Source organism: Penaeus monodon, chromosome 43, assembly GCF_015228065.2.
Source record: "Penaeus monodon isolate SGIC_2016 chromosome 43, NSTDA_Pmon_1, whole genome shotgun sequence".
Lineage (NCBI taxonomy): Eukaryota > Metazoa > Arthropoda > Malacostraca > Decapoda > Penaeidae > Penaeus > Penaeus monodon.
The window spans coordinates 24,776,862-24,794,361 of NC_051428.1; the positions used below are offsets into that span (position 1 = coordinate 24,776,862).

General features: G+C 42.8%; 2 protein-coding genes across 4 annotated transcripts in view; both read right to left on the reverse strand.

Moving 5' to 3' along the window:
• LOC119568211 (translocator protein-like) overlaps positions 1 to 265 on the reverse strand; it is a 7,929-nt gene extending 7,664 nt beyond the window's left edge. For 2 of the 3 annotated variants that reach the window (XM_037916639.1, XM_037916642.1), the window contains exon 1: positions 191 to 265. The gene's annotated coding sequence lies outside the window, so the exon portion shown is untranslated. The remainder of the gene's footprint in view (positions 1 to 190) is intronic. The other variant, XM_037916641.1, reaches the window with a different exon arrangement.
• An 8,446-nt stretch (positions 266 to 8,711) lies between these two features.
• LOC119568329 (mitochondrial carrier homolog 2-like) overlaps positions 8,712 to 17,500 on the reverse strand; it is an 11,313-nt gene continuing 2,524 nt past the window's right edge. The window contains exons 4-8 of the mRNA XM_037916784.1: positions 14,358 to 14,479; positions 13,207 to 13,385; positions 12,704 to 12,890; positions 12,351 to 12,418; positions 8,712 to 10,432 (exon numbers count right to left, since the gene is read on the reverse strand). Coding sequence (XP_037772712.1) covers positions 10,237 to 10,432; positions 12,351 to 12,418; positions 12,704 to 12,890; positions 13,207 to 13,385; positions 14,358 to 14,479 — 752 coding nt within the window. The 3' untranslated portion in view covers positions 8,712 to 10,236. The remainder of the gene's footprint in view (positions 10,433 to 12,350; positions 12,419 to 12,703; positions 12,891 to 13,206; positions 13,386 to 14,357; positions 14,480 to 17,500) is intronic.

A 17,500-nucleotide genomic window follows, 5' to 3' on the forward strand; every position in this document is an offset into this window, starting at 1 on the left:
ATACTGACGTTGCTCTTTTCATTATCAAGACGTCTTACTATTTTACTTCAAGACTTCAAAGTTCAAACGAATAAACATTTAAATCCAAGTACCTCTTGGATGTGCTTTGCTATTCCACGTGTCCTGCGAATTACAGATGTATCATCCAAACCCAAATAAATAGTATTTAAAACCAAGAAGTGACACTTACTTGAAAGGAGGGGAAAAAAATTTACACTGCCTTTCCTCTTGCTTTTAAATGACTGACTGATCCGGAAAAATAAACTTACATGTATTAGTGACACTTGGAACAACTCTCGTACAGGACACATGCACTAGTTTTTGTAAGAGTTTCTGGAACAGGTTTTCTTTTTAATGGTAGATTTATACAGGCAGATACTTTTCTGATAAATGCTGATGAGTGGGTGTTGAATATAGCTGTTTAAGTATTTTTTATGGATTTATGATTCAAGCGTGTGTGAATCGTACGTCCGCCAACTGTGCATGTGAAAACCTAAACAAATACAAGAAGTGTTGCAAAGGTTCATGTTTTCATTACCATCTCAGCTTTGCTTTAACATGGATCATGGGCAGAAAAAATTACACTTTTGATTGTATATATTTTTTCGAAGCGAATCACATAGCTTCTCGATCGAAAGAAAAGAAAATTCGAGTGAAATATCTACGTCAACACTCAAGCGTTGGTAACACTAGGACGATGTCACGTGCTCAATTCAACGAAAAGAAAATTTCTTTGATTAAGCCTAAAATCAACTTTCTATTAAACCAACAATCACTTACACACTTGCCCACCTTAGACAAAAAAATCAAGAAGCAGTGCTAATTCCAAACGAAAATTCGATAACTAGTAACGATAAATGGGGTAAAAATTTTAAGAATTAAATTTAATATTGTCTCACCTGAGCTCAAGCAGAGGCGCAAAGAACCTGTTTAGCCTATTTAGGTTACATTGGAGGAACAGTAATTTAATTTGCTGTTATATATATATATATATATATATATATATATATATATATATATATATATATATATATATATATATGATATGTGCTCTATGCGTACTAACGATTTCTGCTTTTTATTTTCTATTTATTCATTTTTCTCTTCTTTCTCTCTTCCTCTCAATCTCCATTCTCGCACTCACTATCACTCATTCACTCATTCTCACTTATTCGCTCGCTCACTCACTCACTCGCTCACTCTCACTTACTATATGTCATTTCCTATTTCCTTGTCATTTCTTTGTCACTTTCACTTACTCTCTGTTTTCCCCTATATCTAGAGTAACTCATTTTCTTATATTTTCTACTCTCAGTGTCTTCTTTATTGTAACTGTCCCTCCGTCTCTCTATTCCCAATTTCTCTCCTTTTTTCCCTTCTGTTCTTCGGCTTCCCTTTTCTTTCGGTTTCTCTCATTTTCTCTTTATTCTCTCTCTCTCTCTCTCTCTCTCTCTCTCTCTCTCTCTCTCTCTCTCTCTCTCTCTCTCTCTCTCTCTCTCTCTCTCTCTCTCTCTCTCTCTCTCTCTTTCACTTAAACACATCCAGACATTTTCTCCTTTCTCTTCAACATGTACGTAAAATAACGAATGTGGGAGTAGAGAATTACCCCCCCCCAAAAAAAATAAATAAATAAATAAAATAAATAAATAAAAAATAATAATAATAATAAATGGGGGGATATAATGGGTAATGGTTAATGGTTACAAGAGATAAATGTGCTACACACCAAAGGTCATATGGCACTATGGTAAAGTATTGTGACGAAAAGGGTGGAAATGAATCAAGATAAGATGTGTTAGATGCCAAAGGTTGTAGAACACTGTAGGGTAGGATATTAGTGAAAAGGTGGTATAGTGGCGGAGCAAATGGAATACGGTGGGGATTTGTGAAAGGGTGTGGTGAAAGGGATAGGGTGATCAGATCAAATGGAGAGTATGTGTTTGAGGAAGGGAAAGTAACACTGTATGAGGAAAACTGCAAAACAGCCATTATGAAACAATCAAAGGGTAAAGCAGGTAGAAATGGTAGTTGTAGAAGTAGGAGTAGAATCCAGAGTATGAGATAAGAGGACAGGGGAAGGTGGTGAAGTATCGTGAAGAGTGTTAGGAGGAAAGGGATCCGGAGAAGGACATTGTTATGACATAAGGGAGCATCCAGGTGGGAGAGGTAAGGATAATGGGGAAGAAAGAGGGAATGGTGACACACATGGAGGAGAGGATGGGGTGTTTTTTTGGGAGAGAAAGTGGAAAAGGGGTAGGGGAACTTGAGGAAGAGGAAGATGGATATCGGCAAATACTTTGAGTGTAGTGCGAATAGGAATAGGGGGATTAGAGGGTGGATGAGGAAGTGGAGCATTCTCTTGGGTCATGTTTAGGACCTTTTATCTGTCTTTAAGGGTTTTCTGGAGGGGAGTTGGATGACGAGGTCTGAGAAACAAAGATTTTCTCATGTGGAGGACAAGAAGCAATAGGTGTCCGGGGAGCAGAGGGAGAGGTGGGAGTAGGAGAGGATGTGGTAGAAGATGGAGTGGAGCGTTTAGATTGTCTGGTAGGTCAGGTAGAATAAGGAGGAGGGGAAGGCACGGGGAAGTGGTAGAGATTGGAGTATCTGGAATTTGACGGGGAGAGAAGCAGTAGTAATAGGATGGTTCGGAGTAGAGGGAAGAGATACTGGGGGAGATGTGAGACTTCTTAAAGAAATGGGAGGGGTACAGATCCAAGTACCGTTTTCGAATAGGTAGAAAGAGAAAAACCTCGTCGGCGTGCTTCTTGTCTGGCCTTACGTAGAGTGAGGCCTAGTTTGAATCAGAGAACTAAAACCTCAGATTCGAGGTTGTATGCGGGGCAGCTCCTATAAAATGCATTATGGGAGCCGACACAGTTGACACACGTGCGTTACTGAGCAGAGCAATTTAAACGATCATGACCAGGTTGAGCACATAGTGGGCAGCAGGCTGTGGAGCAAATGTTTGGCTGGGTGGCCACAACCCAACATTTCTGACACTGAAGGGGAAGAGGGCGATACGGTCGGAGAGGGCAGGACATTCCGCCAATATAAAATTCATGGGGGTGATTATGTCTACGGAAGCTAATCTTGGCAATATTGGTGTAGGACTTACGTTGGCCTCTGGGAGGAATAGTGTAGCACTGGACTGCCACTACAAGGTCTTATATAGACCGTGGACAAGGCATACGAGCAAATTGTTTTCAGAGTCTGACCAGTCCTTGTAGACAGGGAATCAGTCGGGGAGACATTAACAGTTCCAGTACAAGCAGAAGTGAAACTGGACAGGAATAGGCTTCCCAGTCAGGTCAGTGAGGGTAGATAGTACACGAACTTGGGACTCAGATGTAACTGTGACAAGGCGTAAACGGTCGGAATGACTGCGAAAGGAAACTTTGCCTACTTGTTTTTTGGAGACATTGCTGGAAGAGAAGCGAATTACCAGAGTATGGGGCTGTAGGGGGAATCACAAAGAATCGATCCCACTTGGCTGGGCCAAAAAGAGTACTCAAAAGGTTTGCAGAGTAGAAGCAGTGGAAGGACGAGGGCGGAAGGAAGATCGGGTATGGAGAGAGGTAGTACTGTTAGGAGGAGGACAATAAGGATGAAGAGTAGTAATAAGGAGGGTGGGGGTAGACAGTGAAGAAGGCTGTGCAGTAGGATGTGGAATGAAGGATGTTGGGAGAGTGAAAGGAGTGTATTCTGAACGTTGAGTAATTACCAGGGTGGATGATAGGGAATGGATAGAGTTGACAGCAAACATCAAGGGGGGGGGGGGGGGGGTATTAGTATCAGCGGTCGGAGCAGAGGTCAAAAGAGAGGCAAGGGTCGGGAAACCAATGAAACCAAATTTAGATAGGCTAGTTGATGAATGGGCAAGCCTTAATGCTCCTATTAAGGGTAAAAATCTTTATTGTTGGGCATTGTGAGCCTGAAATAAATAGAGAGAAGAAACGGTCTACCCCTCAGGATCCCCATATGGGGTAATGGCTAGGCGATTAACCAAGGGAATACCGTGCCCATGGCTCCCGGAGGCCTTTCATCTTTTCAGCACAGCTCTCACTCCTTAGGAAGTGGACACAAGGGGATGATGAAGAGAAGAAAAAGAAAGGGGGAGAAGAAAATGGTTAATGGTTAAAAGCCAAATAAATGTGTTAGACATCTAAGGTCACGTAGCACTATAGAAAGGTACAGTAAAGGGTAGCAAAAGGTAGTTGAGTTAGTAGTTAGTTGCTTTAGTCAACTATTTAGATTAATATTGAAAAGTTTAATAAAGGGTAAAAGTTGATGAGAGAATGGGTTAAGGTAGGGTTAGGTAAGGGGATTAGATCAAGTGAAGGATATCTATGCAAATATTGCAATGTAGGAAAGCTATAATTTAGTTGATCTATGAGTGATAACGGTTGCAATGCGTGTTGGAGAATTTGAAGGGGAAGGAGCTAAGGGTGAGATAAGGATTGAGAGGGGGGGGGGTGTTGTATCGGGAGGGGTATCAGGAGGTGGAGGATCTGGGGAAGGGCATAGTTGTGACAGAAGGGAGTGGAAAGGATAGAGGGGATGGAGGGAGGGTTAACATAGGTAGAACTGGAGCAAGGGGGGATGGGCTGTGTTGGGAGGGAGTAGGAGGAAGGGGTGTAGGGGGAATAGGAGGAGGAGGAGGACTGATATCGGCAGTCACTCTGAGTGTGGAGGGAGCGGGAATTGTGGAATTGTGGGTGGATGAGGGGTTTCGGTGTCAGTTTGGGACTCGAGTAGATAATTCTGAATATCTTCAAGAGTTTCTGTAAAGGAGTTGGCTGTGGAGTTTTGTGAAACAAAGGTGTTCTCATGAGGGGGGGGGGAGACAGGTGTCTGAGGAGAAGAGGCAAAGGTAAGTGGAGGTGAATGTGTGGCAGGAGAGGAAGGGAGGGAACGTTTAGTCTGTTTGTTGCGGAAATGCAGGGGTTTGGGTTCTGCAAGAATGGGGTTACCAGAGAGATCTGTTAGAGTTTATCATGCTATAGCTTGGTTTTCAGATGATACTGTGACGAGACGGGAACCAACGGGTCGGCTAGAGAAATTTTGCCTACTTATTCGGAGACATTGCTGGAAGAGAAGAGTGTTGTCAGAGTAGGGAGCTGTGGGAGGGATCACGAAAAATCGGTCCCATTTGGCTGGGCTAAATAGAGTATTTAAGAGATTTGTAGAGATGGGGATAGTAGAAGGACGGGGGCGTGTGGAAGAGGGAGTAGTGTTGAGGGAGTAGTATTATGGACAGGTGGGCAACAAGGCTGTAAAGTAGTAATAAGAGAGGATGGGGTGATTGATGAAGAAGGTTGTGGGGGTAGAGATGATGAAGCTGGGCATGTTGGGAGAATAGGAATGTCTCCTGGAGATTGAGTGTTGACTTGGATGGATAATGTATTAGAAGGCATTGAGGAGGGGGTAGCAGTTGCAGTGTTCGGAGCCGTGGTCAAAGGAGAGTCTGGGGTCAGGGAATGGAGAGTTTGAAATGATGGGGTTATTTGATGTAGGGGCAAGCCTCATTGCCCCTGGTAAGGGTATAACATCTTCATTATTGGCTATGGTAAGCCTGAAGTATGTTGGGAGAGAAACAGTCCACCCCTCAGGGTCCCCTTGAGGGGTAAGGGCTAGACACAAACAGGAGATGGTTAATGGTTAATGGTTAAAAGCAAGATAAATGTGCTAGACATCTAAGGTCATTTAGCACTATAGTTAATGTTAGGGAAGGGTGGTTGAGTTAGTGATTAGTTGTCTAAGCTGGGCAAAGGAATTGGTGAGTGAAAGGGTTAGAGTCGGGTGTGGTAAGGAGTTAGATTAGATGGAGGGTATGTATGCGTTTGAGGAAAGAGAATAGGTTGTTGAAACAGAAAGTGTGGGATTCTGTAAGGATGTCTGATAGGTTGGGAGGTCGGTGAAGGGAGGATAGGTGGGGGAAAGCAGAGGTAAGTATGGACGAGACATAAAGGGAATGTGGGGAAGAGACAAAATGATAATTGGGGATTGGTATTGGAGGATGTGTAACAAAGGTCTCTTGAAGGCATACAATAGATGGGTTATAAGAGGAAAGGATAAGACAAAGGTCAGGTCTGTGGGAGCGGAAACCCGCGAATATTCCAATGAAGGATAGTTATACTTTAGTGATATAGATTGTAGTACGTTTTGGAGATTTTGAGGGGGAAGCAGCTAGAGGGTGGGATAAGGACCAAGAGGTCTGAGATGGGAGAGGTGTGGGAGTTGGTGTTCTACTAGGAGGGGTATTAGGAGACAGGTCTGTGGAAGGGGATACTTGTGACATAAGGGATTCACGTGTGTATCAAGGATGGAGTGGAAGTGATAGAGGGGATGGTGGGAGGGTTACATAAGGGATTCACGTGTGTATCCAGGAGGGAATGGAAGGGATAGAGGGGATGGTGGGAGGGTTATGGTGGGGCGGGGTTGGGGTGGGGGGGATGGGCTGTGTTGGGAGGGGTTAGGAGGATAGGGTGTAGGGGGGATATCGTTAGGAGGAGGATGGGTATCAGCAGTTACTTGGAGTGTGAAAGGAGCAGGAGTTGTAAGATTTGGAGGTTGAGTGTCAGTTTTCATTAAGTAATCTTGAATATTTTCAATAGTTTCTTCTGAGGAGTTGGTTGGGGAGTTTTTGGGGGAAAAGGATTTCTTGTGAGGGGGGAAGAGAGGATTGGTGTCTCAAGCGTAGGGGCAAAGGAAGGTGGAGGTGTTTGTGTGGTAGGGGAAGAGGGGGTGGAACGTTTGTTCTGTCTGTTACGGGTAGTGCGAGGAGGGAGAGGGGAAGGTGTTGGGGTTGTAGTGGTGATTGGAGTATCTGTAGTAGAGACTGTAGTGTCTGGGTTTAGGATGGCAAAAGAGTTTGACTGGGGAAGGTAGGAGGTAGAAGAGGGGGAGTTAGATGTAGGGGGGGGGGGTAGGAGAATTGGTAGAATGAGCAGTATTACTGGAGTAAGGAGTAAGAGAGAAACCACGTCGACGTGCTTCCTGTCTGGCTTCACGTAGTGTGAGTCCAAGTTTGAATCTGAGAGTTGCTACCTCAGACTCAAACTTGTAGGTGGGACAGCCCCTATAAAATACATTATGGGGGCCGCCACAGTTGGCACATGTGCGTGATTGTGCAGAGCAGTTAGATCGGGTATGGCCAGGTTGGGCACATAGTGGGCATCTGGCTGTGGAACGGCAATGTTTGGCTGGGTGTCCTAGACGCCAACAATTTTGGCACTGACGTGGAGGAGGTTGGTATGGACGAACAGGGAGGGATTCTCCTCCTCTGGAGACTTTAAAGGGAAGGTCATGTCTACGGAAGGTAATTTTGGCTATGTTAGTGGGTTTCTTTCGATGACCTCTGGGGGGAATGGAGTAGCATTGTACTGATGTTGCATCATAGTCTGTGAGACCGGCAAGTAGGTCTTCTCCACAGTCTGACCAATCTTTGTCATAGACTGGGCAATTTGCTGGGGAAATTGAAACTGTTCCGGTGCAAGTATTGAGGGTTGGATGGGGTTCTGCAAGGATGGGGTTACCATATAGGTCAGTTAGTTTTGTTAATGCTATAGCTTGGTTTTCGGATGTTACTGTGACAAGACGGGAGCGGTCGGGTCGGCTACGGAAAGAGACTTTACCTACTTGTTTTTGGAGACATTGTAGGAAGAGAAGGGTGTTGTCAGAGTAGGGAGCTGTGGTAGGGATCACGAAAAATCGGTCCCTTTGGCTGCGCTAAAGAGAGTATTCAAGATTGTTGTAGAGATAGGGGTAGTAGAAGGGCGGGGGCGTGACGAAGATGGAGTAGTGTTGAAGGAAGTAGTGTTATGGAGAGGTGGGCAATAAGGCTGTAAGATATTAATAAGGGAGGATGGGGTGGTTGATGTTGGAGGTTGTGGGGATAGAGGTGTTGAAGTTGAGCATGCTGGAAGAGTGGAAATGTTCCTTAAGGGTTGATTGTTGGCTACTGTACTAGTAGGCATTGATGAGGGGGTAGTTATTGCAGTGTTCGGAGCCGTGGTCAAAGGAGAGCCTGGGGAATCGGGTGGGTTTACATCGTTGGGGTTATTTGATAAAGGGGCAAGCCTCATTGCCCCTAATAGTGGGGATAGGTTTTCATTACTGGCCATGGTAAGCCTGGACTATGTTGGGGATAAAAACAGTCCACCCCTCAGGGTCCCCTTGAGGGGTAAGGGCTAGATAACTAAATCAGGGGAATACCGTGCCCATGAAAGGGAATAGGGAATTATGAAAAGGGAATTATCCTCCTCCTACTCCCTCAGGCCGTTCAGGACAAAGTCAGCCTTTCATCCTTTCAGCACGGCTCTCACACCTTAGGAGGTGGATAGCAGAAGGGTTTGGTGAAGGGACAGAAACGAAAAGTGGGAAGGAAAAAAAGACCATGCAAAATTAATTGAGTCGAGGGCTGAGTCCCAAGGTTGGGGAGTTCCCCATCATTGGGTCCCAGTCTCCGCCTCCTAAGCCCCCCCACGACTACAACGGGCAAGGGATTGGGGGGGTCTCCATGAGAAACTTTCCTGTCTGATTGAAAGCCTTCAGTAAGCTCTTTTATATTTTCATTAACTCTTACTTCATGTATTTTACTTTCTTGTGTGCCTTTCGTGATAATTCATACTACTAAGCCACAAGTCAATTCGAACTTCTTACAAGTTTTGGGATTTACAGGGAGGAGACAGAATAATAATAATTCAACGGTAGTTCAATGCTTTTAATTACTTCTACAACAGTAGATGACAAAATAACAATTATAAACAGAATATCAGACTGGGCTAAAGTCATACACGTGATCTACACTCAAACCCTTCCTGATTACAATCATTATCTTCTGAACTCTTTTGTTTTCTCAACTGGTCCTTTAATTACATTCCATAATAGTCAGTCGGTTGTGGTTAAAAGAAGGAAAAAGAAAAAAAACAAACAAACAATAAAGATACCAGCATATCCACAACACTGTAACATTTCATATAGCCTGGTCACAACTTGGGGAGGGCTATATATAGAACTACTATTTACACCTATCGAGTCCCGGCAAAGCATTGAATACATATAACTTCATCTATCTAAAGGCATGTTTCGTTCTTCCAGTGCCTTTTTTTCTCCCATTGACTGGAGGCAGCTACGTACAAATAACATGTTCTAGGGGAGCTTCTTGCAACAGGCCTATTGAGTGTGGTGCTGAAATAAAGGTAGGATGCTGTACTGTGTTCGAATGGCTAATAAATAAGAGGAAAAAAAAAAAGGTGATAACTAACATTACCTGGAACAAAAACATTAGTTTGTTCACTATTTTAAGATGAGGTTCACTGCTACAGAAACCACCATCAGCCTCAATATGCTTTCTAGATACAAGTACCAAAAATGTGACATCTGTTATATTCTATACAAAAATAAGGAGAGGAAAATACTGAATATGAGAAAATTACCCTTGAAAAGAAAAGTAATTTTTTGAAGTCTTACATTGAAGATCGATTAAATTTAGTAAACAAAATGATATTTATTATATCATGTACAATATCAAGTTTTCTCACAGTTAAGTAATTACCTTTCTGAAACTACACCTGCAGGTGAAATTGATCATAACTTTATTCCTGACTAAAAAAAAAAAAAAAAAAAATAGATTGCTTAGTAAATCAGTGTTTTCTCTCTATGACATACTTAACGCAGACGGTTACCACATTTGCTAGAGCAAGTGGATAGCGACCCACATACAGTAAGGGATAATGTGAACGCAAATGAGTTTCAGTCACCACACATTATGAACCCCATTCACTGGAATCCAAATCCAAAGCTAAATGAACGAATGCTAACAACAGGCTGCACAAAGGCTGACTATAAACGTTCACTGAATGCATGTTCTCAGGGTTAAGTTTTGAATAATTTTTCTTAACTTTGGTGAATTTTTTTTTTCCGCTGTAGCCTTCTACACGTGATGATGGATCCAACTGCCGTAAGAGGTTGACAAATCATCATCAAATGTACCTAGAGAACGCATAGGAGGTGGAATGGGATGTTGATAAAGGGGTACGGACTAGGAAGGCAAACCGAGGGGTGGGGAATGATATTAAAATTTCCACAGCCTTTTCCACCTCTGCAGTCAGGTCCTACAGATAATTTTTCGCTGTTGTTGAAACTGGCCTTTATATCTATTCACCTATTTATTTATGCATGAACCTCTCTCTTCATCTTCTCTCTCTCTCTTTCTCTCGCTTCATGACTGAACTAGGAGGAGGCTGGTGCGGCAAACATGCTATTTGTGGCAATGGCTGGGCTGCCACCGAGCATGATAGTGGGGCCGGTGTATGCTCGCCAAAGCATGGACGATCCGCGCTTCAACCCTCGGATCTGTTTGAGGTGGCGGTAGCAGTCAATCCAGCCATCATATATGGGCATGTTAGGGGGGGAGCCAGCTACAAGCCTGAAAGAAACAAGGAATTATCATAAACATTGTGAATGATGAATTGAGGAAGGGGAGGGAGGGGGAATAACATCATGAATACTTGCAAGATGCCCTAAAAACAAAGATTAACCTTGAATACCATGTGTCAAGTATTGACAAAATTCATAATATTATAAAACATGTAGTGTTCTCCATTAATTTCCATAAAAAGCAAAATTTATTAGCTTGAGAAATGATCCCCTTAAAAAAAAAAAAAAAAAAAAAAAAGAATAGGTAAATTCTTAAGTCTACCTTTATCATCACATTGTCAACTTGGTCACTCAATTTATTACAGTGTTGTTTTTGACACAGTGTGTATGATCTCAATTTGCGCAGCAGTAATGAAGGATCTCTCTAAAATTACTCACACAAGTGCAAGCATACAGATATATGCAAATGTAAACACACACACACACACACACACACACACACACACACACACACACACACACACACACACACACACACACACACACACACACACACACACACACACACACACACATACACATACACATACACATACACATACACATACACACACACACACAGATATATGCATACAAAAACATATGCACCCACGCATGCAAAAGCACATACATATGCACCTATATGTGTGTGCATGAATGCTCATACATTCCCCCACACACATGCAGCCATATATGCATGCTTGCACATGCATATGCACTTACACACGTATATGCACCCAAACAACACATGCAACCAAACACAGTGCTGATAAGGATTTCACAGAAATCATTTTCTCATTTTATGATATAATAACAATATGTAACTACAATAACATATCTTTACATAGGCAATTACCAAAATCTTAGAGGATAAGATTAAAAATCATAATCTTAAAAACCACTGTATACTATGGGGGGGGGGGTGACCCTATTTTGACATTGTTTTTGCTCTTACCCGACTTTTTTTTATTTTTTTATAATCATTAAGGATTTTAAAGCAAAATTCCATACTAAATTAACCCTTTCACGACAGGTAGTATTCATAGAGGCCCGGGCCTCGCTGCTGGGGGCTTATATCTTCGCCCTAGTATGCGCGACCACTCATGCCAAATACCAGCATCCCATGCCGTTTCTTCATAATACTACGAAGATATGTTGCATTTTCAGTTTTCATTATTTTCTAAAGTCTCTACTTGCCATATTTCCTGATAAATCAAGACTGAAGGGTATTTTTGTTGTTATATAGACTCCATAGTTGATCATTATTCAGTCTATAGTCTAAATAAAATAAGCAGTGTGCGGCATCATGGAGTTGAAATCAAGGGTTTGTTGCATTTTTTTTTTTTTTTTTTTTTTTTTTTTTGCATAGTAAAAATGAGTGTTAAAAATGACTTAATTACACTTTCAGTGGCAGAAAAATAATATTTTACCGTGATTGTAACAAAAAATAACTCATGGCATCTCCATACATACACCATGGCATGTTCATACATGCCCCCGGCAGATAGTCCCGCCCTGCCATGGTATGTGCGTACATGCCACCCATCGGGAATGGGGTAAGAATAAAATAAAGAAGTATGCAAGAAACTAGTAAAAAAAAAAGTTAATGTCTAATAAAAATATAAGTATTAATAGATACTGACAAAATGAAAAGCATTAAATTGACTTTTCTTTAAAAATATCACAAATCAATAAAAGAAATAAAAACAAAAAACAATAACAATAGAACAATTTAAAAAACACTACTAAACACTTCTACTTACTCAAATACTGAAGAACCTTAAAACTAAAAACTACTTATAAGCACCTATCCATCAAACAAATACTTAGTTATGAACTCTTCAAAAAATACTTACATTTCGCAGAGAAACAAAAAGAAAAAACAACTAACACACACCTACAAAAAAGCTGAAAACAACACAACTTACCCAGAGCCACTGACGGCCATGCAGTTCGACACCACCTGCAGAGGGTAGGTGAGGGCGGAGGCAAGGAACTGAAAAGAGCAAAAGAGGGGTACCAACTTTAAGACCTGTCCGCTGGTCCATAGAAATACTCAGAGAAACGTCACTCAAATTGGTCTCTGGGGTGTCAGGAGAATACATAATCATATTCTTTGAAGGAGCTTGTACTCTGGAGCTAATCATGTAACATATTCAGGAACAAGAGCTATTCCTACCCAGATTATTCAGATTACTACTCATACTCATGAATACTCAGAATCCCTCTCAGAAATCAGGAGCCTCTGAGGAATAACTCGTACTCGAACTCATAAACTCACGTTCATCGACGCCGACACATACTGCTTGAGGTCCTTATCTTCCACGAGGTAGTTGTTGATGACGTGGGCGAGTGTCTTACCCAGCCAGAGCGCAGCCAAGTCACACAGTAGGCGGGGTATCAAGCCACAGAAGAAGCCCTTTACGCCCTGCTCTCTGTAGATCACGCCAACCGAGGTGAACACTCCTCTGTAAAGGGAAAAATGGAGGTTTTGGTTCATAGTTTGGTATTAAGGTATTAGGGTTGGGTATAATTAGCGACATGAGATTCATTATTCACTCGGCACTGAATAAACTGATAGCCACTTATTAAATGTATTTTTTGAGGTTTGAGGCAAAATTCATTTAAAGAAGGTAATGCAGAAAGTTTTGGAATGGGTTATAAAGTAGGAGTTAATATTTAAAAGGTATAGAGAGTGAAATAGACATAACAGCTTCTGTAAACTACAGAATTTAAATGAAACAACACATTTATCAAAAACGTATAGCAACAACTAAAACCTACACATATTGTCCATCCTCGCCCACAAACTCTGCCATGCTACGCACTGCAATGACATGGAAAGGCTGTGACACAAATATGGCAGCAGCACGGCCAGCTGATTCCCTTGCAGTATTCTGGAGGAACCTCTGTGTGCGCTGCTTCATGTTCAGTTCTTCAATATTTACTTCTCCATCCAGTTCCTGGTTAAAAGTGGCAAATATATGAGCCTGTGTTATATCAATTCATTATCATAATTCTAATGATTTGTCTTTGGGATGTAGAGTACAGATATACAAGACATTCATATATTCCCATGATATATTAGAGAGAGAGAGAGAGAGAGAGAGAGAGAGAGAGAGAGAGAGAGAGAGAGAGAGAGAGAGAGAGAGAGAGAGAGAGAGAGAGAGAGAGAGAAAAATCATATTTTTCCCTAGAAAAATATGTTGCTAAATATTCTAGGGATATAGTCTCTCAACATTTTTTTTTCTTTTTTTCTTTTTTTTACCGTAGTATCTGTATTTATTGTGTAATTGTAAAGGATGTGTTAATATAGCAATGGCTAATTTTCTGCCTAATCGAAATAACTAATAACGGCACATTAATTTTTTATGGCATAATCCTTATATTCTTTACACCACCTAAATGCTTGGTTCATTAACAATTTCTAGCTAGTAGAGCACATTATACATCTTGTTATATAATACCAAGTTATAAATCACTATTCTGACACTTTCATATGAAAGGTGACCATAAAAAAAATATATATATCATCATCATCATCATCTTCACGTACTACAATCATATGACCTGAGTTTTAATATATATGTTCCTCATATTTTGCAATTAAAATGATAAAGGTTCATGTCCCAGAGCCAGAGCAGTATATCAAAACAAGCATGAAATGAACATTAATGAAGAAAGTCTCTCCATGTCCATTCAATTTAATCTACCTGTGCTGACTAAAATGCTGCTGACAAAGTTAAACCCCCCAAACTGCATTCAAACTTTACACTGAACATAAAACCAAACCACCTTTGTTTACATGACTAGGCTAAAATTTGGTCTGTCTCATTTGATCCATTTAAACTGCAATGCTCAACTGCAATAAAGCTCATTTGCAAAGATTCACACCCTCCACAGCACTTCAACACCCTCAAAGGCATTACACTAACCTTAAACTGGATATTCTCGGTGACTCTCTGGAAGGCCACTCCACTGACGATGTTTGCTGCCAGCTTTGGGGTCAAGCCCCTGTAGCAGCCCAGGAACCCATCGCGCTTCTTGATGTGCGCAACTGGGAGAAAAAAAAAAAAAAAAATCCGGATGTCAGGAATGGCTCTGTCAACTGGTATTTTTCATCTTTTAAAATTTTTGGTCTAGCATATCTATCTATATCTCCCACTACCTGTTTATTCACCTCATGTTTGTACAAATTCATTCTCTGAAGGGGGAAACCCCCCGGGAAAAGGAAGAAAAAAAAAAGGAAAAAAAGAAAAAAGGGACAAAAAAAAAAAAAAAGAAGAGAGAAAGAAGAAAAAAAAACGAGAGAGAAAAAAAAAATCTTTAATTTTGTTTCCCAAAGGGAAAAATTTTAAATTTTTTTAAAAAAAACAAAAAAAATTTTAATTCAAAAAGGGTTTTTTTTTTTTTTTTTTAAAAAAAAAAAAAAAAAAAAAAAATCTTAACCATTGTTTTCTTTTTCCCCTTTTTTAGTGGGGAAATTTTTTTATTTTAATTAAAAGGAGGAAAAAAAAAAAACCTTAAATTTTTGGCCTTAAAAAATTTTAAAAAACACTTTAAAAAATTTTTTTGGCATAACCTTTTTTATTTTTCCCACAACCAAACCTTTGGGTTTTAAAATTTCAGCCTGGTAACACATTTCTTTGAAATATAAAAAGAAAAACTTTAGACCCCAAATGAAAGGGGGGACCAAAAAAAAAAAAAAAAAAAGGGGGGAAAAAGGGGGAGATTTTAAAAAGAAGAAAAAAGAAAAGGGGGGAAGGGGGAGAGAAGAACAAAAAAGGGGAAGAAAAAAATTTGAAAAAAAGGAAAGAAGGCCTTTTAAAAAAATTAGGGGGAAAAAGGGGACAAAGAAAAAAGAAAAAATAAACAAAAACCAAAACCACCGAAGGACAGGTAAAATTTTGGGAGACCAAAAAAATCCCGAAAAAGAGAAAAGGGGAACATAAGGGGCCCCCAAAAAGTTTAAAAAATTAAAGGGAAGGGGAGGGGGGGGAAAGGGGGGAGAGGGGAAGGGGGAAGGGAGAGGGGGGGAAAAGGGGAGGGGAAGGGAGAAAAAAAAAAAAAAAGGGAGAGAAGGCGAAAGGGGTTTTTTAAAAAGGGAGAAAGAAACCCAAAGGGAATAGGAAAAAAGGGGAAAAAGGGAAGAAAGGGGAAAAAGGGAGAAAAAAGGGGGGGAGGGGAAAGAGGAAGGGGGGAGGGAAGGAGGGAGGGGGGGGAAAGGGAGGAGGGAGGGAGGGAGGGAAAAGGGAGAGGGGGAGGGAGGGGGGGAAAAAGGAGAGGAGGGAAAAAGGGGGGGGGGGGGGAAGGGGGGAAAAGAGGGAGAGGGAAAAGAGAGGGGGGGGAAAAAGGGGGGGAGGGAGGGGAGAGAGAGGGAGAGGAGAGAAGGAGAGGAGAGAGGGAGAGGAAAAGGGGGGAAAAGGGGCGAGGGGGGGGAGAGGGGAGGGGAGAGGGGGAAGGGAAAAGGGGGAAGGGGAGAGAGGGGAGGGGGGGGGAGAACGAGGGGAGGGGAGGGAGAGAGGGGAGGGGGGGGGGAGGGAGAGGGGGAAAAGGAGAGGGGGAGGGGAGAGGGGGAAAAGAGAGGGGGAGGGGGAGGGAGAGAGAGGAGAGAGGCGGAGAGGAAGAGGGGGAGAAGAGAGAGGGGGAGACGAGAGAAGGGAGGAGAAAAGAGAGGAGGGGGGAGGGAGAGGGGAGAGGGAGAGTGAGGGGAGGGGGGAGGGAGGAGGGAGAAGAGAGAGAGGGAAAAAGGAAGGGAGAGGGGGGGAAGAAAGAGAGAGGGGGAAAAGGGGAGGGAGAGGGGGAAAAGAAGGGGGAGGAGAGAGAGAGAGAGAGAGAGAGGAGGGGAGAGGGGGGAAGGGGGGGGGGGGGAAAAGGGGGGGGGGGGGGAGAGAGAGGGGGAAAGGGGAGATAAAGGAGGGGAGGGAGGGAGGGGAGAGGGGGAGAGAAGAAGAGAGAGGGAGAGGGGAAAAAGAGAGAGAGGGGAGGGGAGAGAGGGAAAAGGGGGGGGAAAAGAAAAAAGGGAGAGAGGAGAGAGGGGAAAGAGGAGAAAAGAGGGAGGGGGGAGAGAGGGGCGGGGAGAGGAGAGGGGAGGGGGAGAGGAGGGAGAAGAGAAGAGAGGGGAGAAGGGGGAGAAGGGGAGGGGAGAAGGGGAGAGAGGGAAAAGGAGAGAGAGGGAGAGGAGGGGGGGAAGGAGAGAGGGGAGGAGAGAAGGGGGAGAGGAGGGAGGGAGAAGAAGAGAGGGGGAAAAGAGAAGGGGGGGAGGGGAGAGGGGGAGAAGAGAGAGGGGATTGGAGAAGGGGGGGGAGAAGGGAAAAGAGAGAGAGGGAGAAGAAGAGAGAGGGAGGGGGGAAGAGTGGGAGAGAAAAGGAAGGAGAAAGGGGAAAAGAGGGGAAAAGGAGAGAAGAGAGAGAGGGAGAGGAGAGGGAGGGGAGAGAGGAGGGGAGGGGAGAGGGGAGAAAAAGAGAGAGAAGGGAGAGAAGAGAAAAAGAGGGAAAGAGAGAAGAGGAAGAAGAGGGGAAGGAGAGAAGACGAAGAAAAAGGAGAAAAAGAGAGAAGAGAAAAAGAAGAGAGAGAGACAGGGAGAGAGAGGAGAGGAGAGGGAAGAGAGAGGAGAGGAAAAGAGGGGAAAAGGAGAGGCGAAAACGGGGCGGAGAAAAGGGGAGACAGAGAAAAAAGAGGGGACAGAAGAGAAAGGAGGAGACAGAAGGGGCAAGAGAGAAAAAGGGGAAAGAGGAAAAGGGAGAGAGAAGAAAGAGAAAGAGAGAGAAGAAGGGAAAGGGGAGGGGAGAAGAAGGCGGAAAGAGAGGGGAAAAGGGGAAAGGGGAAAGAGAGAGACAGCCCGGAAAGAAGAAAGAGAGAAAGAAGACAGACAGAAAAAGAAGAGACGGGACAGAAAAGAGAGGGGACAGGACAAAAAAGAAAAACAAAGAAAAAGAGAAAAAAGGGACAAAAAAGGAGAGAGACAGACAGACAGACAGAAAAAGAAGGACAGCCAGAAGACAAAAGGACAGAAACGGGACGGGACAAAGGGGGAAGAGACAGCCCAGACAAAGAGGGGAGACGGGACAGACAGGGG